We start from the raw sequence: 24,280 nt of genomic DNA on the forward strand, positions 1-24,280 counted from the left end.
AATAAAAATGTTTTTAAAAGTAATTTCCTTTTTATTTGCATCTGTTTATGACTCAAAAAATGACTAGTTTTTATGAAGACACTACTGTTGAAGATGGATATTTTAACATGGAGTTTCAACAAAATTACTTCTTGAGACAGAGCAGATATGTTTTTTAAATAATGTGATTTTAAGCATACATTTGAACAAAACTAAAACATTTACTATTATGAATATAAAAAAAATCAGTGAATCAATGTACTCTTTTAGGCCGAATTAAGGTAGACTATTTAAGGTTCCAAAAAAGTTTGGCTGGGGGAAAATAAGTTTTACAAAACCCATGCCATCCAAAATTAAGATGACATGTAGCAGCAAGAAGTATTCCAATGTCTCATAAACAGTTCTCACAGGCAATGATGTGTACTCCTTACTTTGAGAAAGTGTCAAACAAATAGAAAATTTTCTAAGTGTAATAAATTAGAGGTAAATCATAATGAAAGAATTTATGTCTCACAAAAATATTCACAAGTGGGAGTTTTCTTCTACCAACTTCTCAGAGTCCTTCTAGCCCCCTCTTCACTTCTGAAAGATGTGATTTACCAAAATCTGGTTTACATTTAACTTTTCAGGGACACATGACCTGTGAAAAGAAAGATGTCAGATAATACGGACATTGCCTCCTGCGCTTTCTTTGTATCAATCCTTCTGTAAGTAATCAGAATTGGGTCCAAGTGGCATAGAATCAAACATAATGTATCATGCCAAATACCACTTCCTGTCCAACAAAATTTCATTTTTCTCCAGTAATGAAGAGGTGGACATTCTTCCTGGACTGTAGCATCTGTGCCGCCCGCTCCACACCAACCACAGCAGCTAACCTCTGGGCATCATACTTGGAGTAGAGAACAGTGCAGGTCCACGTGGCCTCTTCTCCTCTGTTGGTGGCTCTCAGCATATTACAGATTTCACTGTAAAAGTGTGGATATGTTGGCAGTTCATAGAAAATCAGGTTCCTGATGCCTTTTATTGTATACCTGTTAGAATTGGAAAGAGAGAGCGATGTCAACTTGAGAAACAAGTTCTAGAAAAACTACCTAGGAGTTGTACAGAGGCATAGTTCATGCTTGTTGCTTCCTGCTAATGGAGAAAAACAGTGGCACAAATAACAACAAAAGTTATTCTAACTTGAGGTGGCAACATATTCAAATTCCTTTTATGACAACATTCGAATTCCTAATATTTGGCTTAAGATAATGATAAAATAAATATACATTTCTTGATCCTACTCTGGGTAGGCTGAGGTATCATGGGAAAGAATAGTAGACCAGGATTTAAAAATCTGTCATAGAAAACTTAAAAAGCAGGCACTTAAAATGGAACATTAGCCTTATTATAATCAGGCAAAAAAGAATGGAGACCAGGTCAGACCCAGTACATAAAATAAGTTGTACAAATTGTAAATACACTCCCATTAGTCTTTTCTTGCCACCCTGGAGACATGTTAACTCCATGGCAGATGTCCCAAGTTCATCCATTTACAAAACCCTGACCAAGGACCCACTAGGCATCATGAGAAAGCAATTAGTTTCAACAGCGTATGCATTTCCATCTCTTTCCCAGCTGCACAGTGCTGCCCTGTGGTGGGGGGGGTGGTGTAGACCCGAGGGATTGACTCACAGTATGGTTCCGTCAGGCCGAGGTCAACCGTTCCCCTGTGGGATTCCATAACAAATGATTTTATATGTTGACAAGCTTCTGATTTTTCCTGTTAAGTTCCTCTCATACACTGAAGGCAGACTCCCTTGGGGATTTTATTTCTTTCACAGAAGATAAGTTTTCCTTGTCTTTTTCCCTCACGGCTCATCCTGATCTCTCTGGAGACCCTCCTTTTCTAAACCATGACTGTGATCTATTATGTGGTTCACCTTTCAACATCCTTTCCATAAAGAAGGAATTCTAATGGCTAATGAACTTGAATAAACTGTTCTACCTCACTAGTTCTCAAAACAAAAACAACACTGAGTTCTACTTCTGCTTAGAATGTATAAAACTCAAGAGAATATTGCTCCTACACTAATAAGAAAAAGTCAGATAATGTATTATACAAAAATGTTCCTTTTCTTGAGCCCAGAGAGCTACCATCATGAGGCAATCAGGTAACCTGAATTAGGTGGTGAGCTGGTGTATGTTTAATTGGTCCTCAGTGGGAGAAAGGGAGGGTGCTAATTTGAAGGATTTGTCAGTTTCGAGCTACCAGTGTCACGCTGCTGACACAGAGATGTGCAGCCAGGTCTCATGAGCCAGTGTGAGCCACCAGCTTCAGCCCACCATGGACTGAGTTCCAAAGAGTAGCCCTTGTGAGGAAAAACGGGACACAGGAACTACTGCACCTTAGGCAGAGCACAGGAGAAAGATGGCCTCTGCCAAAAAAGCGGGTAGTAAGAAAATAGATACACTTTAACACATTCTTAAAGGGCAAGAATAGGCTTGCCTGACTTCAGAACCCCCAGGGATCCCTGGATGCTCCTTTAGTTCACATCCACTCATGAGCTCGTTCCAGAGGCCTGCACTGGGAGCCCTGGAGAAAGCAGGAGACCCGAGGGAGACCCCACTGGTGGTAGGGACATGAGAGCCCACCTACTTCCCAGGCCCATTATCGTGAAACCCATGGCAAAATCCTGAAGCAGATGGGAGAGGAAACCACCCTGTCCGCCACCCCTAATCGCAGGCAGGCAAAGGCAAACTACTTTGTGGGGGAGGGTGAGTAGAAGCAAAAGTTGTCTGCCCTTAAGGGAAGGGCAGTAAACCCCCACCCTTCCATTTCTCCCCCACACAAGACTTGCACCCAGTAAAAAGCATTCTGCCCCAGAGGAAGGGGTAAGAAACCTGTTCAGCCCAAGTTCCTGCACTGATACAAGCAGAGTTCGACTAGGGAAGAAGCTGTATACACTTCACCACAAAGATCCCTCACAGATAAAAGGTAGAGTCTGGCTGCCACGGAGGTGGTGGGGCAGGAACCCTGAGAAAGCCTCACCCCCAAAGCTTGGAATAAAAAGGGCCTGCCAAAAATTGAGCTGGACCAGGAGAACCCCTCCCCACGACTTCATGCCTTGCAAGGAGAAACAAGCAAGAGGCCTCCTGTGAGGAGGGGTCCAAGTGTGGAGTGAGACCCTCCTCTGGCACACGTGTCAAGGCCTCAGTGACAGCTGAGCGATCAGGACACTGAGAAAAACCCTCCAGCACCCGAGACCCTACATCAAGCCCACTGTTGCTGGAGGAATTTGAAGTCTGTGGTGTTGGGAAGGTATCTATAGTAACAATCAAATCTTGACTAGATTGATAGCACCCACACCAGTGGCCTATGGAAGGGGTGTGGCCGGACATAAGTATTATTTACCTTAGCCTCTACATTCCACTGAAAGTTACACAAGACACAAAAAAGCAAGAAAAAGACATCCAAACAATGAGGTGTCATTTTGACTATCACATCAGTAGCAATAATTCAGTCTATGAGAGCTTCGGAGAAATAGGTCAATGGAGCATAAGTTACTTTGTGAATTCAGGAGAAGATATGGAAAAGATGCGAAGGAGCAAATAAGTGGCAACGCATGCCACATTTTTAACTGTGTACAGCCTCTGTGCTAACAAGTTTTCCTTTCAAAATGTATCCCAAGAAAATACATATTTCATCAAAACATATGCATATGGATGTTTTGCATATTATTATATACAACAGCAGAAAACAACAACAACAAAAAAACCCTATATGCCCACTAAAAGGAAGCTAGCTTAATTAACCAATGTAATACTACGTAGCCATTAAAAACAATGTGATGTTTACCTCACACATTACTTATTAATTACATACGCACACTGACTAAGTGATTTTAGTGATTTGGCATCACCAAGAATGAGACAAAGTGACATCATGTGCCTCCTGATGAGATGAGGTAGAAAGTACGTAATATTCCCTAAGTAGAATTCTTATCAAAAGATATTTATTCTAAATCAGTCATCCCCAAACTGCTGCACATTGAAATCACCTGGCTGGTTTTTTTTTTTTTTTTTTTAATACTTAGGTTTGGTCCCCATCCCAGACACTGTGATTTAATTGGTACTGGGATGCGACCTGGGCATTTGGATTTTTAAAAGCTTCTATTCTAATGTACAGCAAAGTTTGGGAACCACTGATCTAAATAATAAGGGAACAATTAGATAAATCCAGACTGTGAGACAGGAAACCGGACTGGACTCTTCAAAAAGATGTCGAAGTCATGAAAAAGTAAAAAAGCAAGAGAGTTATTCTGGATGAGGGTTTCTCAGTGCTAACACTGCTGACATTTTGAGACAGATAATTCTTTGTGGTTGGGGGCTGTCCTGTGAACAAAGGTGTTTCGCAGCATCGCTGGTCTCAACCCACTAGAACCACCAGAATAATCCTCCAGTTGTGATAACCAAAAATGTCTCCAGATATTGCCAACTGTCCCTGAGGGAGCAAAATTGTTCCCCAATTGAGAACTAAACTAGATTAAAGAAACAAAAGCAGTAAGTTAACCAAATGCTATATATGATCCTTACTGAATGCTTTTTGGCTGGAGAGGAAAGAGCTATAATAGTCATTTTGGGGACAACTAGGAAAATCTAATATAGACTAGATATCAGATGATATTATTGTAGTAACATCAGGTAGCATGATAATGGTGCTATGGTTAGATAAAAGAATGTTTTTGTTTTTAGGAGCTACATGCTAAAATATTTAGGGGTAAAGTGTCAATGAAGACTCATGCTACTTTACTTTCAAATGGTTCAGGAAGAAAAAATAAGAGATGTGAGTGGGGACAGAGAGAAGATGGGTATTGCAAATGTGATAAAATGAGAACAGCTGGTGGAATTTGGGGTAAAAGCATTTATAAATAAACAGATGTTTATTGTTAGTCTCTTAACAATTTTCTTTCACAATGAAATCTTTTCAAATAAAAACCTGGGGGAAGAGAGGATGTGGTAGAGCTATTATATACAGTAACTTAAAAATACACACAAAAATCCACAATATACAAATATACAGGCCAAAATGTTAACATCTTTGAATTTTTTTCAATGAGCACATAAAACATCTAAGACAAAGGAAAAAAAATCCCTAAAAGAAAAAAAGATCCCAATTTTAGTAATGTTTTTAAAAAAACCTGTGTGTGTACATGCGTGCATGTACACGCATGCACACATTTTTCATATAAAAAAGATGGAAAAAAATTACCAAAAAGAGTATTTATATCAGGACAGTGAGATTTTTAACCTAAAATTTCCAATTTCTCTACAATAACTGTGTAATACCCTCACAATCAGGAAAAACAAAACAATAAAACTGTTAAGTGTTATATTAAACACATACACACACGAAAATCTGTCTCAGTCCCAATGCAACCACAATAGTGACTAAGTATCTCCTGGCAACAGAGAACATGGCCAGGGCCTCTTCCAAGGAGCAGTTAGTGCCAAGTCTCCATAGCTTGAGCACCCCTTACCCTGCCTTCCTCCTCCCTTATATATGCTTTGTCTTCAGTGACTCCTACAAACACAGCCTAATCACCCCGACGGGACCTTCCACATGTCTATTTCACCAGCCACTGTTAAAGACAAATGAGGCAACCACAATTAACTTGAAAGGCTGGCTCCTTCCTACAGTCCATAAAGACCAAGTCTACTACTTCTAGAACTGGGATTCTCATGTAGGGGAAGGGAGTAATCAGAAACTCCCAGCAGCCTTTCCAACTCCACAAATCCCACCTCCAGTTTCTGACTTGCCTCCTGGTTGAGATCCTCCCTGCTGTGGAAACCCACTGATAACGCACTGGAAAAGAGCTGTGACCCATTGTTGGGAGGGCAATCATGACCAAATGTTCATCCAATTCTAAGATTCTGCTAGTTTAATCTTCCCCAAATAAAACAAATCTTCAGGTTGAAAATTTTTTGCTAACTCAAAAATGAATTCTAATCTTCCTAACATTGCCAGCTGTCATAGAGAATATAAAAACAGAGTCAGATACTACAATATAAAATACATGTACATTTTCTGGCCGGGCATGGTGGCTCATGCCTATAACCCCAACACTTTGGGAGGCTGAGGTGGGCAGATCACATGAGGCCAGGAGTTCAAGACCAGCCTGGCCAACATAGCAAAACCTCGTCTACTAAAAATACAAAAATCAGCCAGGCGTAGTGATGCACTTTTGTAATCCCAGCTACTCAGGAGGCTGAGTCACGAGAATTGCTTGAACCCAAGAGGCAGAGGCTGCAGCGAGCTGAGATCGCACCACACCACTGCACTCCAGCCTGAGCAACAGAGTGAGACTGTCTAAAAAAAAAAAAAAAAAAAAAACAAAAAAAAACCCACAAACCAAAAAAAAAAAAAGTACCTTTTCCAAGGTCAAATTAAAAAAAAAAAAAACAAATCACAAAGACACTGCACACCAAAACACCCATCATCACCTTGGTGATCTCTCAAGCAAAAAATGCTATAGTTGGAAACCTTGAGATAATTAGCTGTTGCAGAACTCTAAAGCACATTATTTTCATTCATCTTCTACAAAAGAAACACCAATTAACCTGGCCCAGGGCATAAAGCAAATGGCATATGTTGAGATTTGTCCTTATCGTGACTTTGAGGGCAACATAGCTTGGTAAATAAACAGACAGTGTAATACAGGGGACTGTCCTGCTTACAAAGGGCTCCATGCCCTGTCCTTGAAAAGCTGCTGAGATACTAAAGAGCAGTCCTCATCCCAGCTTAATTCACAGTTGCTATAGACAATCACACTGGGAAGTTTTCCAATCCATCCACTTCACTTAAAGGGCTTGCTTTCATTTGTCAAGATGATAGAAAGCTAAGAGCTTTTAAGACCTGATGAGTGCAACTTCCCCAAATACTTTCCAACATGAATGGAAACGACAACTTACTGGAACAGAGCACATAATGAGGCCAACAAGCAGGCATTCATTAACACTCTTTGGCCAAGCAGCCTTCTCTGGGTAGCCAAGAATGGAGCCTGGGAAACACAAATTTAATCAATCCTCAACTCTCTTAAGAAGTCATGCCATGCCAGCTTTGCTATGCCTAGGCAAGCTGCTGGGACTCCTCCCTCCCCATCCTGGTAACAAGAACGTTATCTGGGGAGCCCCATCCTAATCGTTTTAGCATAAACTAAAAGGTAATGCAATGCCAAAGTGCATCATCTAATGTGCTCCAAAGCTTGGGAGATTTCTGGCGTATCTGTTTAGGATTCTCTGAGAAAATGCACCCATTGTGAGTTAATAAAACAGTAAAGTCAGAACTTAAATCCACTGGACATTATTGTGAAATCAGGATGAGGTAATAGAATGTAATTTACATATCTTTACAGGCAAGGGTTAAAAAAAGCCTTTTCCATACTATGCAACCATAAAAATTGAAAATAAAAATCTAAAAATAAAAAAGCTTTTTCTATTTATCAACAGAGAGAGACTTAGCAAAACAATAAAATACATGAGCTCTAGGGCCAAAAAGGCCGCCACTATCCCAAACAGTAATAGAAGGCTCAGTATTACTAATCCTCTAATTAGAGTTTTTTTTTTCTTTTTTTTTTGAGACGGAGTTTTGCTCTTGTTGCCCAAGCTGGAGTGCAATGGCACGATCTCAGCTAACTGCAACCTTTGCCTCCTGGGTTCAAGCGATTCTCCTACCTCAGCCTCCCGAGTAGCTGGGATTACAGGCACACGCCACCACGCTCAACTAATTTTTTGTATTTTTAGTAGAAACGGGGTTTCACCATGTTAGCCGGGATGGTCTTGAACTCCTGACCACAGGTGATCCGCCTGCCTCGGCCTCCCAAAGTGCTGGGATTACAGGTGTGAGCCACTGCACCTGGCCTAAATTTTTTAAAAAATAACATGAAGACCAATCAACTTATTTTGTCAAAGTCACCTGGTCAGAAATCTAAGCAAGCGCTGAAACGCTTCAACATTCAACTTGAAGCCCTTACCCTTTTACCTCCTGCAAATGTCAAGGAGCCCACGGTCCTAGTTCTCCTTGGTAGGGAGTATCCGTGCATACCTCAGGAACACCGAAACTGTCTGGAAACTGACACTGTACTCAGCCTCCATCTCCCCAGAAAACACAGCTCTCAATGCTTTTGTCTGTGCACTGAGGGAAAACAGAGGGAAAAAGTCTAGACAGGGACAACTGAAGTGAATACAGGGAACGTCCCTCTCCTTCCTTGTATTCATTTGAGTTGGCCTGTAATGTCCTTCTTGCAGTGTATAACCACAGCTACATGCCAGGTCTATAGACAGGGTATGCTTTGGTTTCTACATCCTTCTTCAGCAATGCCCATTTTGGGAGAAAACCAACTAACCAACCAAGAAGAGTCTGTCCAGACCAAAAACTCTCTGGCTACTTTGTAAGAGTGCGAGAGTGAGGGATGATCTCATAACACCAAGAAGACTGCCATGCATTCAGAGCAGGCCATGATTTGTCCTGCACTTCCCCTGCAGAGAGGAGGCTTGAAACCTGGCCCCACTTTACCTTTTGTAGAAATGGAAGCGCTCTGTGAAAAGTAGAAACTGTTTCTCTCCTTGAAGGAAGAAGTGTCTGGCCCTGGAGACACCGGACTTCTGCGTGTACTCGCAGATGTGGGTACAATTCAGTTCCTCCTTCTTGAAGTAATTTCGAAGACGCACGAAGTCAAAGTAGGAGGGGATATAGATGAACGTGTGAGACATGACTGCATCACGATACTGCGGCAAAATCTTGTTCACAAAAAAGTTAAACCTGATTTGGAATGGCAAAGGGCAAAGTTAATGTCTAGAGCTAAGCTTATGGTGTCTCTTAACTGTGTGACCCTGAGCAATTCACAATCTCGTGTTAAAAGATTACCTCCCCAGAGGCCAATATGATTTACCTCCTCTCAAAGAGATTATGTAAGGATAAAACTTGATAAGCACACTAAAAAAATAAGTGTCAACACTATTCATTGTAAAAAACAGATGTAATACCATTATATCCCAGAAAATTATTCTAGGAAGTACACAGCACACTATTCAGTCAGTCAGTCAGTCAGTCAACAAATAATCACTGAACATCTACCATATACTAAGCCCGACTAAGCTTCCTTGGGGTCCCCTAACTAAACACAATAAAGAAAAAGGGGGAAATTATCTATACAATTAGAAAAATAGTTCTTTCCCTGAGGGGCTTACAATTAACTTGCTGACATGAGACACTTTGTAGCATAAAGCTGTATAATTTTAAAATGCCACAGTCAAGAGTGAAAGAGTCCTGATTTACAGTAATAACCCCGCTACTAACTAGTTATGAGACCTAGGCCAAGTCACTATTTCTCTCTGTGCTTCAGTTTCCTCCTCTGACAAATGACATAATTAAGTTCAATTATCTCATCTGATTTGGTAAACAGTAATCAATAAAAGCAAAATGGAATCCAATTCTAGGTTTGTACATCCAAGTCAATTCTCTCTATGTGGTCCCCAGGGGCCTGCTGGGAGCAGTGGGTTACCTGGCATCAATCACTGAAGCTAGATTTTCAGCTTCCATCCTCTGGAAGACATGTGGGAGCTGCACCAGGACATGACTGATAGAGCCTGTCATTGGGACATTCCTCACAGCCACCTGCCAGTAGTCAACGACAGCATTAGGTGGACAGCCATCCCCTTCTTGACCAGATGCTATCCCCTCCTTCTACCTCAGGACCCAAACAGTAAACAGTGCTCATGAAGATACTGAGGAAACAAGACGAGAACCCACCTGGCCCTGCATGTTGATGCAGTACTTGTTGAACACTGAGTTGATCTGGGCATCCTGAAGGGCCCCAAATAGCAGTGTCTGGCGATAGTACTTGGACCAATTATTGAGGCTCCACATCCGCACTCGAGAAAAGTCTACCCCATGTGAGTCCAGGGGTAGTAGGTTCATGTGATTCATCAAATGCTTTGAGTGGAAATAATATTACCATTAGTATCGACTGAGCATTTACATGTTGGACATTGCTAAACATTTTCCGAGTCTATCAACTCATGTACTATCATCTCCTAAATTACAACAAGAAAACTGAGGCTCACAGGGGTGAGTGACTTGCCCATGGTCAGCCAAACATCCCCAATGAGGAGATAAGCTAAAACTGGCCACCTCCTGGAATTTTAACAAGTGATCAAAATGGTACCTACAGGAATGTTCCCTTAAAACGAACTTCTGAAATGCCACACTGGTCTCTCTATGGGTCCCTAAGTCCCAGACTTGGACAAGAAGGGAAATGCCATGGAAAACAGAGCTGCTGTCCCTCAATGACCTGGTTCTCAAAACATTAGGAATAGTCGCAGTGTCACCCTGCTTGTCTTTTCCTCGAATCTAAGAATATAACTTGACTATGCCAAAATGCCTTTTCCATTTTATTTTTACCTTGTAATAGATATTGAAGGGTAATGAGTACAATAAATTTATTTCCTACTTTAGAAGTAAGTTCTACCCTTCATTTGTCCCAAACTTCCTGCAAGCTTCAAGACACGGGGTTGTAGAAGGGGTGAGTTCCCATATGCCTTAGAAAAATAAACCTATAGTTCCTAAATAAGGATTGTTCCAAAGCAGTTTTTCAGTCCTAAAACTGATAACACTGCAGAGTGTGTGGAGAAGGAGAAAAAAATTACAGTACAAATTACATCGGGTAATAAAGACATCCTATATTTCTCTACAAAACAAGATCCCACCTTAAAAAATCTTGAGCACGGTATTCCCATCTTCACTAAAGACCAAACAAAACAGCATAAGCAAAAACCACATGTGGGATTATGTTAGGTAAAGATGTTCCTGGTGAGGACCCATCCATCCATCAACCTATCCCATCCACCCATCCACCCATCCACCCATCCACCCATCCTAAAGTTAGTAGAAATAAATTTTAAGGGAAAGAAATCTTTTCTGGAGATTCGAAAATGACTGACAGGAATTTTAATCTCTAGATAGTTTAATTATGGACAACCTCTGGGTAGAAAAGGGAACAAAAGACTTTTTCAAATTAGAAAATGTGGAGTATGTGTCCTTGCTTCCAGAGTTCTAATCTGGACTTACATAATTCTTTAGGACTTAAACCACTGGGTGTCTTATCCCTCTAAACATGAATACTATCCCACTGAATGTGAATGGCCAGCATTACCAGGACATGCTCCCAGTTCTGCATCAGGTAAATGTCAGCTTGATCAATGATGAGAAGCTCGATAGAAGACAGAAAGTCAAAATCTCTCTTCTTCTCTCCTTCTCCACCAATGATGGTCCTCAAGCCCAGGGGGGAAGCAATGAGGATATCCGAGGAGTAAAACGGGGCATAGAGTCGGATGCTTCTCTGAAGTATTGCCACTCCTACACAAAACAGCCAAGTACACACCAATTCATTAGTCACTACCAAGCCATTACCTTCCACCCTCTCAAAGCAGTCCGCCACTTCTATTGCTTCCACATCTCTTATGTTCCTCTTAGCATGTAACTGTGCTCAACTGCTTTAATTATTAAAACATAAGAACAAAAGAAATCTTTCCCTTGCATCTATAGTCCCTTTTAGCTTCTACCTTCTCTTCCTTTCCGTCACTATCAAACTGCTCCAGAGAATTCTCTCTACTTTCAAATCTCTCCTTTACTTCTCGCTCCACTGCAATCTGGCCTCTGATTCTCAGGACTCCAGAGAAATGACTCTTGCTAAGGTCCCCACAGTCCTCAGTCACCAACAGAATGAACACTTTTGAGAGCTTCTTATGAGGAATGTACAAATGGCACAGGATGTACAAACAGCTGCCTTGCAATGCTCTTTTCCTTGCTAATAGTTTCCATGACTTCAATGCTCATTTTTGCTTCTATCACTGACCTGGCCCTTGTCCGTCCTTCCAGATCCAAATAACTCTTCTTTACAAACTGGTGGATTCACTTGTCAGCTCTGCTCTCATGCTGCGTAAAGCTTTGGGTAAACTGACTCACTGATCATGGCTTTAATGTCACCTTCACACAAATGTGTATTTCCAGCCCATATTTTTTTCCTGAGCTCCAGAACAATATACCAACTGCTTCCTGGACAGCTATATATGTTCCAGACAAAACACGAGCTTTCGTCTCCTTATGCCTTACATTCCACCATACCGAAGCCTGTGTGAATCATAGGTCATTCCAAGCTTAGTCACTCTGATGCCTCTGCAACAGGCAGTTTCCTGTCTGAAATGTTTTCCTCCACTCAGCCACCTCCCTTTGAAACGGGCTGAATCCTACACAGGTTTCCACCTAGTACAGATGACACCTCCACCACGACATCTTCCCTAACCACCCTGCCCCCATTTTGGGTAAGGGGGTTTGCTTTAAATGCTCCGAGAACAACCGTTGCACACGGATCTTGCACTGCCTGCTCTCTGAGTTAGGCTGGATTGCCTTAGCAATGGGAACTATAACTTTTATTTCTATATTTGTATATTCCCAGCTTCTTAACAGTGCCTGGCACACTGTAGATATCTCAATAAGTATTTGTAAATGAGCATATGTGACTAATGAACATTTTCCCAAGAACTTTACTCTATAAAGATATAACCAACCAAAGTCAATGGGAGCTGAATGAGAGACAAGCAAAAATGTGAAAATTTGGGTGGAAATCATGTGTGGAGATTATTCAGGGTAGGCATCTATGTAGCAGACAGGAGAAAGTCCACCTTTGTGTAGAAACAGTCATTTTATTCAGCCTCCCCAGAATGACCCCATCAGCCCCATCACTTCCAACATCCTAGAGCACCCCTTGTAGCATCTATCTGCTACCAGCTATGGGTGTGCTTACACACTTCTGTTATAAACTTGCTATAAATGTCTGTTATAAATGTACATGTGCCTTTCATATAATGGCCTCAGAGATCCTCCCCACTCCACTGGCCTAATGTCCACCCCATTAGCCAAGGCAAGACTCTCCCATGGCAAACAACATGTCTCAAAGGCACACTGGTTCTGTTAAAGGCACAGTGAGTGATCCACTGGGAAAATATCTAATTCCAGCTTCTGGTCTCCAGCTATGTAGACCTTCAGACTTTAGGTCTCAAAGTTGATAAGGAAGAATTACCAATCCTGAAGTGGTCATCAATATTGCCCACAAATACAGCTTCATAATCTTCAGGCCTCTTCAAGTTGGGTGGTCTCTCCTCGGGATCTGATCCATATTCTCCCTGAAACCTCTTTTTATTGCTCACAATGATTTTCTTCTTGCTGTCACCCTCGAGGAGGCTGATGAAGAGCTGCACCACCCGCAAAGCAGCTTCCCGGAATGGTACCACTATCAGTACCTGTGCAGAGAGCAACAGCAGCCTTAGTGGGGGCAAGAGGAAGGAACCGGATCTTGAGGTGAAACTGCTGAGGAAGTGGAGCTAAAAAGCTCCATGCAGAACAGTGGCTCCCAGCCAAGAAACATACCCACGTTACCCCCTTTGCGCAGGGCCTGGCTCAACACCAGAAACTGGGCGCCGTTCATAGCCCCAGCACCATGACCTGCGGACTTTGGACCCATCAGTCCATGTGAGACATTTCTCAAGCAGAATTTGGAAATACCCTTTACAATAAGCCAATGCCTCTAACAGATACGTCTACCAGTAAAAACTCATGGACATAAACACATGAGCTCTTTGAGGGAAAGATTTCTGTGTCTCCCACAGAATTAGTGCAATATTTTTATCCTAAAGACACAGTGAATAAATACATGCCGAATAAATAAATGGAACAAGTAGAGAAGAAATAAAGCGGGTAAGAAAAAGGATTAACACAGCATTACATTTTTAGTGCATTCTCTAGTACAGTCTTTCAGAAATGACAATAAAGCATTTCTAAAAAAAAAAAAAAATGACCACAATTAAGGGGAAAAACAGGACTCAGCTTTCTAAGCATATTCAAAAATATTTGAAGTTACTGTTGAGAATAAAAACCCAAGATGCTTAATAAATGGTTAATTTCTAATTTCCTATTGTAAACAATGGACATAACCCCAGTTAAATCACGTAATTCACCAAATTATAATATGTTTCATAGATAATCTGCCTCTTATTCTCCTATGTAATTCTAAATGGAAACAAATAACCTTATAACCCTGATGTTCAAGCCCCAAGGAGTACAGTTACAGAGATGATGGACCAATATTTAAGAGGACTGGGTTATTGTTCCAGTAGTGACACTAAGTAAGCGTCAGGGCTTTGGTTTCCCCTGCTGTTACACAAGGGAGTTTGACTAAGAAATCTCTAAAGGCCACATTAGTATCAAATTTCTAGAATCCTATTAAACTCAATGAGAAAATTCTAAAAAGATGAGGCTTCTTCAATACGGAGAGATGCAGTTCAGGGCAGGGGGACAAGTCCTGGTTCTATAACATCATGAATAATGTAGACAGAATTGAAAGCCATTTCCTGTTAAGGCCTCAAATCCACTAGAGCTTAGACTTATGAATACAAACTCATCACTTTAAGCAGCAATAACTTTACAGTGGCAAATGTAAATTTTTGCTTTCAAAGGCTGACGTATGTATGTGGCTTAGTGAAGAGAATTTATGGTTCTTGTCTCATCTCTGCTACTCTTTCCCTGGTTCTCTTTAGCAAGGCCCTCTACGAATTTCTACGAATTTGGGGCTGTCCACAGCTGTAATATGGAGGGATTGGAAAAAAGGCTTATTAAGGTCCCATCCAGCTTTGACAACCACAAAGAAGAGATTTATAATGGAGTTTTATTTATATACTTTGGGTTTATCTTTAAGGAAAGTGTCATGAAGTGCCTCCTTCTCACAAGTTTCCAGCTACATCCACTGCCAGAAACAGCCCACTAAGCTGCTGCCGTGCTGCTCTGACACTACCTGGCCTACTTAATATGCTCACATTTGGGCTCATTCATTATGCCAGTCAATTATTAAAACACCCAAGTTCCTGCTAAGTGTCAGGCACCTCTGTGGCAGTGCCTTGCAGCTTCCTTCTCGAGAGCAAAGCTTTCCTGCTGGACTCACCTTGGGCCTTGTTAACCCTTGGTCTCTGAAGTCATCATCATCACCCACTCCAAACTTCTGGCTTCGGCGTCTGCTATTGTTGCCAAGCACCTGGGCATTGGCTTTGAGGATGTGATTTATCACATGCAGGCAATACACATGGCGGATCTCTTCCCCGTTCTTCAGAGCAGTCCTTTCTGGGTAGAACAGGTCCCGGTAAGAATTCATAATTACGAAGAGTTCTTTCTGGAGGGGGGTGAATGGGCTGCTTGATTTTTGGGGACCAGATAGGAACTGGCTGTTGGTCTTAGTCCACGTGGATTCCAGAGGCTTCTGGAGATGAAGTGACTTTAAGTCAATATCCTTTGGGGGTTTAAATGTTTCCAACTTCTGAAACTTAGAGGAAAAGACAAGCTGGCCCAGAATAGGCCACTAGGGGAGAAACAGATCAAGAGCCAAATTAGAAATGAATAACAGTAAATTACATTCACGTAGTACTATATTTAGCGAATTTTTTCATGATTTATAGATCATCTCATTTAATCCTCACAACAGCCCTGCAAGGTAGTTACCACGATACTCATGTTATAGTTTAGGAAGCGCTGGGGTTCATACAGAGGTATGATACAAAGTTTACACAGAAGAAAATGGAGCTGAGGGCTAGACCCCAAGGTTTCTGACTTCAAATCTGAGCTCTTCACCCTATCAGTTGTCCCACACTGTTCTGTGGAATATATTCTAGGAAGAGTCAACATTCATTCTAGAAACAAAGGGATTCCATGGTCAAATACTCTTGATAAACATCACAAAACTTAATTCCTCCAAGGGAGAGTCACAATGTACATTAGATACTAAACGTGTTGACAAGTTCTATGACAAGAAATCTGTCCATTTTGTTTAAATCCTAAGGAATACTATTTTCTATTTTGTGGGATACAAGTTTAAGAATTTTTGCATTATAGCTACATTGCTGATCTAAAAATAGGACAACCTCAGCAATAAAAAGAAATAAATTACTGATACCTAAAATAACTTGGATGAATCTCCAAGGAATTATGCTGAGTGAAAAAAAAAAAATCTCAAAAGGTTACATGCTGTATGAGTCATTTAACATTTTTAAAATGACAAAATTATAGAAATGGAGACCAGATTAGAGGTTACCAGGGGTTAGAAATGGGGGTGGGGCGGGGTGCAGAGGGAGGTAGATATGGTTATAAATGGGCAACAAGGATCCGTATTTTGCTGGAAATGTTCTGCATCTTGACGGCAGGAGTAGATACAGGAACCTATGCATGATAGAATTGTATATAACTAAATATAGGCACAGGCATACACAGTTGAACAGGAGTAAAACCAGATTTGAGTAAGACTGGTAGATTATATCAATGTCAGTTTCCTGGCTGTGACATTACACTACGGTTCTACAAGAGTTCACCATTGAGGAAAACTGGGCAAAGGGTACAAGATGTCTTTGTATGATTTCTTACAACTGCATGTTTATCTATAATTATTCCCTCAATAAAAATTTCAATTAAAAAAAGGATGACCAACTCTCATGAATGGCATCAGTGGTAAGAACAAAGAAGCAAAAACTGCCCAATATCTGGATAATTTGTGGACCTACCTCAGATATTTCAAACAAATGAACAACAGTAGTACCTACTGTTTTAATGAACACTGTTTTACTGAACACTATGTATTAGTAAACTATTCTATTTTGAGATAGGTATTATTATCTCCCTCTAGCAGACTAGAATAGTGAATAGCAAAAAAGCAGATGAACTTGCCTTGGGTCAAAATGTGACAGCTCCTTGAAGATGCTGGTCTCCAAATCCACTCTTACCATCATTATATTATCTGGTACCCACACTCCAGCTTCCTGGTGCTTTTTCTAGCTACACCTGTGTCCCACTAGGCTCTTCTCGCCTTCCTATGCCCTGCTTCCCTAGCAAGTCATCTACCACAGGTGTATATCATACATTCTGGGAGGCCACTAAAACCCAAGACCACTGTTTTATTTAGAGCTTTCTCTATTTGTGACTGGGATGACCAAGCAACACTTACTTTAAGCTCGTGGGTAGTTTTGGGATTTGTGGCAACAGCCTGAATTTCTTTTTCTTTCAGTTCTTTGTTCACATGTTGAAGAAATGGATCTAATTCAGAAATAAAAAATGTCAGCACACTATGCAACTATAGAGGGGTTTTCTGGTCTTCCCCTGTGAAAGACATGTTGATCTTCATTGTGTTAACTCATCCTTTTCTCCACTGACTTTCCCCATCCTCTGGCCAAGTCCAGAGCTTAAAAACTTCGGAAAGGTTCATCTTCCTAAAACATTTCTCTAATTATATTACTTCCCAGCTTGAAAACTGTTGAAGAAACTTCCCAGCCTGGAATTCAGAGCACTTTAGGATATACCTCCAACCTGCAACTCCATTGTCATTTCTGGACTATATGGCCCTCAAATTCTTCTGCCTCTGTGCTTTTCCTTCCTTCAACTAAAAATTCCAGCCTCTCCTTCACTTCATTTATGCATATCCAAATGTTATCAATTTAATGTTACCCACTGAATCACAATAAATACTTCCCAGGCCTACTGTGTTAGGCACAACGTTGTTCCCTAGATTCATCACTTTCTCAAGTTTCCTACCCTGCCCAACCCACCCATTCCAACACATATACATATATACATGTCTTATCTAGCAGACTGCAAGGTCTCTAAGAACAGGTTCCATGTCTGATTGATCTTGCACTGGGACACATAGAAATGACAAATACTCCACTGAATTGAACAAATGATCCACATGATAGCATCTGCGCTCCAAGTAATCTTTAGTATTCTGAGCTAGCCACCCAACCTTCTCTCCTAGTCCCACTCATAAGAAACAGAACAAAGTTAAATGACCCATTCAAGCATCCAAACAGTAAAATTTCAAATGAAATGCATCTTGTATTAAATATCTAAGATTGAACAACAGGACATAAGAATTCTAGATGCTAATACATCTATACGGGCAAAACAACCACAGAAATTATGGGACAGTCAAGCTTCCTAATGTTTCCTCCAAAGTTTCTAAGTTTTAATGGTTCAGAATGGAGTTTGTACTAAAATCTACAAATTCTACCTGTCACTTCTTCTCCTGCAAAATAACCAACAGAACTAAATGAGTCAAATGAGGATTAAAATTTCTGTTTCATTAAAGGTAAAGCTGGGTTGAAGAATGGCAATATCGATGACGGCAATCAGGATACAGAACAAGACCAACCTGACTTGCCCACCCAGACACTGGCTGACAAACTGGACTTCAGACAGCAGGAACCCACCAAAGCCTGCCCTAGGCACGTCTTGACCACGTGACTGCCATTTGGTCACAGGAGTGGTCAAGAGTCTGTGGGAGGCAGGAGACACAGGGTAGGGCTTTTTGGCTTTTGAGGGTCTCCCTGGTAATAAAGCCCACTCAGATTAGCCACCCCTGGGTCTTGCAAATCTGAAAAATTACTGCTCTAAAAAGGAACAGCAAGTGAGGGGTAGAGGAAGTATTTTGTCCTCTTTTTCTTTCTCTTTCCCTCCTTGGGGAGAAAATCAGAAATCTTCCCCTGATCCCAATAATGAAAATGTGAGGCCTGGGAAGCTGGCCTTCCCTACCATTATTCTTAAGTTGTTTGTTCTCCTAAATAAATGTCCCCTCCAACCCCTAAACACTGAGTAACCCTTGAAAAACACAAAATACCTTTTAGAATTATTTTTCCCAGTTCTAGATCTAGCCACTAAACTGTTTATTGCTGTTTGTTCCAATGATTCAATGTGTATTAGTACATAAATTCCATACTAAGCACCTGGTGAATTCAAATAACACACACTGCGCTATGACCTTGAGATGCTTTCAAAGAAGAGTTGTCTCCACTTTCCTCTTCCAGAAAATTGGTTTCCAGGCTGAACAGTGACTCGTGTTTTGCGTCTGTGAACTCTTCAGGGGATGCTTGTGATGTGCCCGGTGGCCCTTCCCCATCTTCTTTTCCCTCAGGGTCAGCAGATAAAGCTACATCTGCAGTTTTGAGAAACATTTTATAAAATTATTTACTCACAAATTATACTTCTGTTGACAAAATTTATTTCCTTAGGCTATACCAACAATAATGTTCATTGATACTGTTTATATTTAGGTAAATTCAGGTAGAAAACATAGATTTCAAAATTAAGCCTAATCATCAACACATGATGCGTGATGGTGGGTTTTATGTCTTAATTTGGCTGGGACACAGTGCCCAGATATCTGGCCAAACATTATTTTGGACGTTTCTGCGAGGATGTTTTTGGATGAGCATTTTATTTATTTATTTATTTATTTATTTATTTATTTATTGAGACAGGGTCTGGCTCTGTCACCCAGGCTGGAGTGCAGTGGCATTATCTTGGCTCACTGCAACCTCCACTTCCTGGGCTCAAGTGATCCTCCCACCTCAGCCTCCTGAGTAGCTGGAACGACAGGCACGCACCACCATGCCTGGCTAATTTTTGTATTTTTCTGTAGAGATGGGGTTTCGCCATGTTGGCCAGGCTGGTCTCGAACTCCTAAGCTCAATCGATCTGCCTGCCTCAGCCTCCCAAAGTGCTGGGATTACAGGCGTGAGCCAGTTCTCTTTCTCATATACGCACATATCCTATTGGTTGTTTCTCTGGAGAATTCGAATTAATATACCCAGTTCTAGCTCTAGGAACTTATTCTAAAATAGTAACTAGACATAGTACACTAAGATGTACGTGACAGGATGTTCAAAGCAGCACTGATTGTAAGAAATAACTGGGGGAAAAAAGGTCTATCAATGGGGTATAATCATATTTTTACACTGGAATACTATGTAATTAAGAAGCTAATGTGAATCCACAGTCACAGATATAGGAAGTTACAGAAATGTATAAGGCCATTATACAGATACACATAAATATATATACATACTCACATATATAATCATAAAAATGTAGTCTGAAAGGTTATATACAATGCTAAAGGTATTTATCTCTGGGTAGCAGGGACAGAGGGTAACTATATTACCCTCTTAAATGTTTACAGTAAATATATATTATTTTTATAATGATAAAAAATATTTTCATTTTTAAAAATCCAAAAAAGCAAAGAAAAATAGAAACAAACAAACTCCTAAGTGTAAGTCAATGAATTTTTATCTCAGTAAAACTGATCAGTAAAATACCTGGAATGATATATAATACCAGAACATATAAAAAAAAATAAGGCTGTAAGAAAAATAGGCATTAAAATAATGAGATGTAAAAAGTCACCCAGATATATTCAGACAATGGAATGCTATTCCAGCAACTAAAAGTAGTAAGCGACTAATACATGCACAACACAGATAAATTAGAAAAACATGAGAAGCAAAAACAGCTAGACACAAAAGGAGTCATATGTACGATTCAATATATATTAATTTCTAGAACAGGCAAAACTAATCTATAGTGACAGAAGGCAGGTCAGTGGCTGCCTGATGCCAAGGGTGGGGAACTGATTGCAAAAGGACAAGAAAAATTTTTGGAGGTAATGGAAATGTTCTGTATCTTGATTTGGATGTATACCTTTGTCAAAACCCATAAGAATGTATATTTAAATTGGATATATTTTACTGTATGTAAATGATACCTCAATGAAGGTGATTTTGAAGTTAAAGAAAAAAGTCACCTTGAAGTCTGAGTGAGACAGAGTCCCTGAAGCCTTCCCTAATTTACACTGGCAGTGTTCAACCACTCTGCCTCTCTTCAACACCTTACATCTAGCTGTTCCATGCGATCACAAATCTACTGTTTAAAAATTTTTATATATTTTTATGTCTATCTTCCATCAAACTTGGTCTCCCTAAGAGAAGAACAGTAACCTCTTCAATAAATTCAGACAGTCACAAAGAGAGAACTGTGTTCTCCTACCTCTATATTAGGAGGTCTTTCACTAGTTCTGGTGAAGTCCCTGAAATTACAAGCAAAAATGTTATTTCTGCATAGTTGTGCTAAGAAGGTTCTGTTTCCATCAGATTCTCAAAGATATAATCAAACCCAACAAGGTTAAATCCCTATTTTGGATTCATGTCCTTTCAGCCAACTCACACAGTATACAAGGTACCATGCCCATGAGATGAACTGTCTATAGTTCTGGCAAAGATGATGAGCCTATACTAAAGACACTTACTCTCTGGACTTTCAGTAGACTCTGCAGCCATCTCTTCTTCCACACTGACATCACTACCACCATCTTCATCGTTCATTTCTGCACCATCTACAATACTGTCTTCTTCCTCTTCCTCCTCCTCATCTTCCTCTTCTTCCTCAGAAACATTCTTTAATGTAGCAAGTAGTTTGTGGTAGCCAGAAACTTGTTCTGGTTCACTCTCTGATTCACTTTCAGAATCTGAAGAATCTGAACTCTCTGACTAAAAGGAAAAGGAGAATTTTAAGAACAAAAACTGCATTGTTCTCATTGTTACCCTAAAACTATCATCAAGCCAACATCTATTCAACGAAGCCCAAATTCAAATTTACATAAAATTGCTAATCTAGCTATGATCTAGAAGCTCTTCATATTCTCCAAACTGCTACTGCCCCACTTTTAAAACATAAAACTTCAGGTTATGAGATCTAATTTATGTCCCAGGCATTAGGCCATAGGTTTAATAGAACAACAGGATAATTACAAAACAACAAAAGAAAATAGGATTTTTTTCTTTTAGTTTGTTGTAATATGATAGGCCCTTTGTTCATTTTGCACTGTATTTGTGACTCCTTTATGCTAACCAAAAAAGATATTCCCTCTTAGGATTCACTAAGAGCCCTCTGATAAGCCTCTGTAACGGCCTAATAGGCTAGTCTCCCTGGACAATTTCAAACTGTGGCTTCTGTATTAGATATCACAATGACATTTTTATAGACATCTGCATTTAAAATTAAGTAATACTGCCAAAATAATAGCTTGCATCTGAAATCAAAAGGAATAGAAATGTAATCAAGCTTTATTACTAGATATAATCTTAGTGGCAACAACCCAAAACCAACTATTAAAAAGAAGGTATAAAGCATTACCAGTTGACAAATCTGTGGTTTTGCTTCCTTTCTGGAAACCCTAAAAAGAAACAGGCAATGTTACATTCTAATTACTAGTATGTAGAAATTGGGAAAAGGTCAAATGAGATGTTAAATGAAAAAGGCAGAATATAACATTATAAATACATTTTGGATATAGTCATGCAAAAATTACACGTGCACTTGGGCAAGGCTGGCAAGAATATGATTAATAACTGACAAATGAAAAGTTTAAGGAGGTCACATGACAAACACTAGAGTCACACATGGCTCTCATCCAAAAGAAGGATACAACTTGGCTAAATAAAAGATCTCGGGGTTCATGTTTTTCTAGCAAATTTCTTAATTAGAATGTCCCTCTAAGCTGGGAGCAGTGGCTCACATCTGGAATCCCGGCACTTTAGGAGGCCAAGGTGGGAGAATCACTTGAGCCCAGGAGTTTGAGACCAACCTGGGTAACATACGGAGACCCTGTCTCTACAAAAAATAAGAAAAATTAGCCCGGTGTTGTGTTGTGCACCTGTAGTCTCGGCTACTGGCAAAGCTGAGGCAGGAGGACTGCTTGAGCCCAGGAGGTGGTGGCTGCAGTGAGCCAGGATTGCAGCACTGGATTCCAGCCGGGGCAACGAAGTGAGACCCTGTCTCAAAATAAAAAAAAAGAAAAAGAAAAAAAGAATGTCCCTAACTGATGATAAAGCAGCCCAAAGTAGCGGGATGAGCATTGAGATCATAACTGCACCTAGACATTTCTAGAGAAACCACAACTGCTAATACACTTAGTTCCTTATCGTAATTGCATAGATCAATGATGTCCCAACAAATTCTTTAAAAATACACAAAACATATAATGTGACTATAACTAACAATTTATTGTATATTTTCAAATGGCTAGAAGAGCGGATTTTCAATGTTCCCAACGCAAAGAATTGATGTTTGAGATGATGAATATGCTAATTACCCGGATTTGATCATTACACATTAGGTACATGTATTGGTATCAAAATATCGCACTGTATCCCACAAATATGTACAATCATTTTAGATAAGTTAAAAATAATTATAAAAACAGGCCAAGGCGCTGGTTCACGCCTGTAATTCCAGCACTTTGGGAGGCCAAGGCGGGCAGATCACCTGAGGTCAGTAGTTCGAGACCACCCTGGCTAACATGGTGAAACCCCGTCTCTACTAAAAATACAAAAAATTGATCGGGTGTGGTGGCAGGCGCCTGTAATCCCAGCTACACGGGAAGCTGAGGCAGGAGAATCGCTTAAGCCCAGGAGACGGAGGTTGCAGTGAGCGAGATCGCGCCACTGCACTCCAGCCTGGGCGACAAACCGAGACTCTGTCTTAAAAAAAAAAAAATTATATATATATTTCTACAAAAAATTCCTAGATCTCTGACCACACAAAAATCCGCCCCCACAGCCGGGCGCGGAGGCTCACGCTTGTAATCCCAGCACTTTGGGAGGCCGAGGTGGGTGGATCATCTGAGGTCAGGAGTTCAAGACCAGCCTGGCCAACATGGTGAAACCCCATCTCTACTAAAAATACAAAAAATTAGCCGGGCGTGGTGGCGGGCGCCTGTAATCTGAGCTACACGGGAGGCTGAGGCAGGAGAATCGCTTGAACCCGGGGGGAGGCAGAGGGTGCAGTGAGCCAAGATCGCGCCATTGCACTCCAGCCTGGGCGACAGAGCGAAACACCGTCTAAAAAAAAAAAAAAAAAAAAATCCCTCCCCCCACACAACTGGTGTATCTCTTAGCATGAAATTACGGGCTCAACGAAAAGGCCCGCGAAGCACTCAATCTCCCGGCGGGAGGGCGCCAGAATCTCCCCAGCCGAGCACAGCAGGAGCCAGGGAAGCGTGAGAAAAGGCCGGAGCAGCACTATACGGGAGGCCAGAGGACCAAACCCGAGGATACATCTCTGGCAACTGGGGAACCCTGCCACGCCCCTTCAGACCTGTCATAGAAGGGATGCTCCTCGCCGAAATCTCGAAGATGTTTCTTCTGCTTTTTAGTTAGGGTATTGAGTAGCTGGCTCTGGCTCCGGCTCCCGCGTTTGCCCATAGCGAAAACGTCAAGTTTGCCCACTTGCAAGAGTCGCGTTTTTCACCAGGAAGTTGTCCAGTCAACACAAACACGTGGGCTCGCTGACGGCGCTTTACGGCGAAAGCAAGGTGCCATAAAGCAGATCCGCTTTACG

At 40.9% G+C, this 24,280-nt stretch overlaps 2 protein-coding genes across 2 annotated transcripts in view; one reads left to right on the forward strand and one right to left on the reverse strand.

Moving 5' to 3' along the window:
- The window catches only part of IRF6 (interferon regulatory factor 6), a 72,952-nt gene that overhangs the window by 6,178 nt on the left and 42,494 nt on the right, over positions 1–24,280 (forward strand). The window lies entirely within an intron of this gene.
- UTP25 (UTP25 small subunit processome component) lies at positions 457–24,235 on the reverse strand. The gene is made up of 12 exons (XM_032136885.2): positions 24,038–24,235; positions 22,076–22,115; positions 21,189–21,429; positions 18,864–19,037; positions 17,058–17,146; positions 15,015–15,425; positions 13,101–13,320; positions 11,175–11,377; positions 9,773–9,955; positions 9,525–9,637; positions 8,537–8,782; positions 457–1,013 (listed from the first exon to the last, which is right to left on the reverse strand). Exons 1-12 carry the CDS (start codon positions 24,142–24,144, stop codon positions 770–772), a joined length of 2,271 nt encoding a protein of 756 aa, XP_031992776.1. The 5' UTR covers positions 24,145–24,235; the 3' UTR covers positions 457–769.

This window comes from Hylobates moloch, unplaced genomic scaffold (genome assembly GCF_009828535.3).
Source record: "Hylobates moloch isolate HMO894 unplaced genomic scaffold, HMol_V3 SCAFFOLD_18, whole genome shotgun sequence".
Lineage (NCBI taxonomy): Eukaryota > Metazoa > Chordata > Mammalia > Primates > Hylobatidae > Hylobates > Hylobates moloch.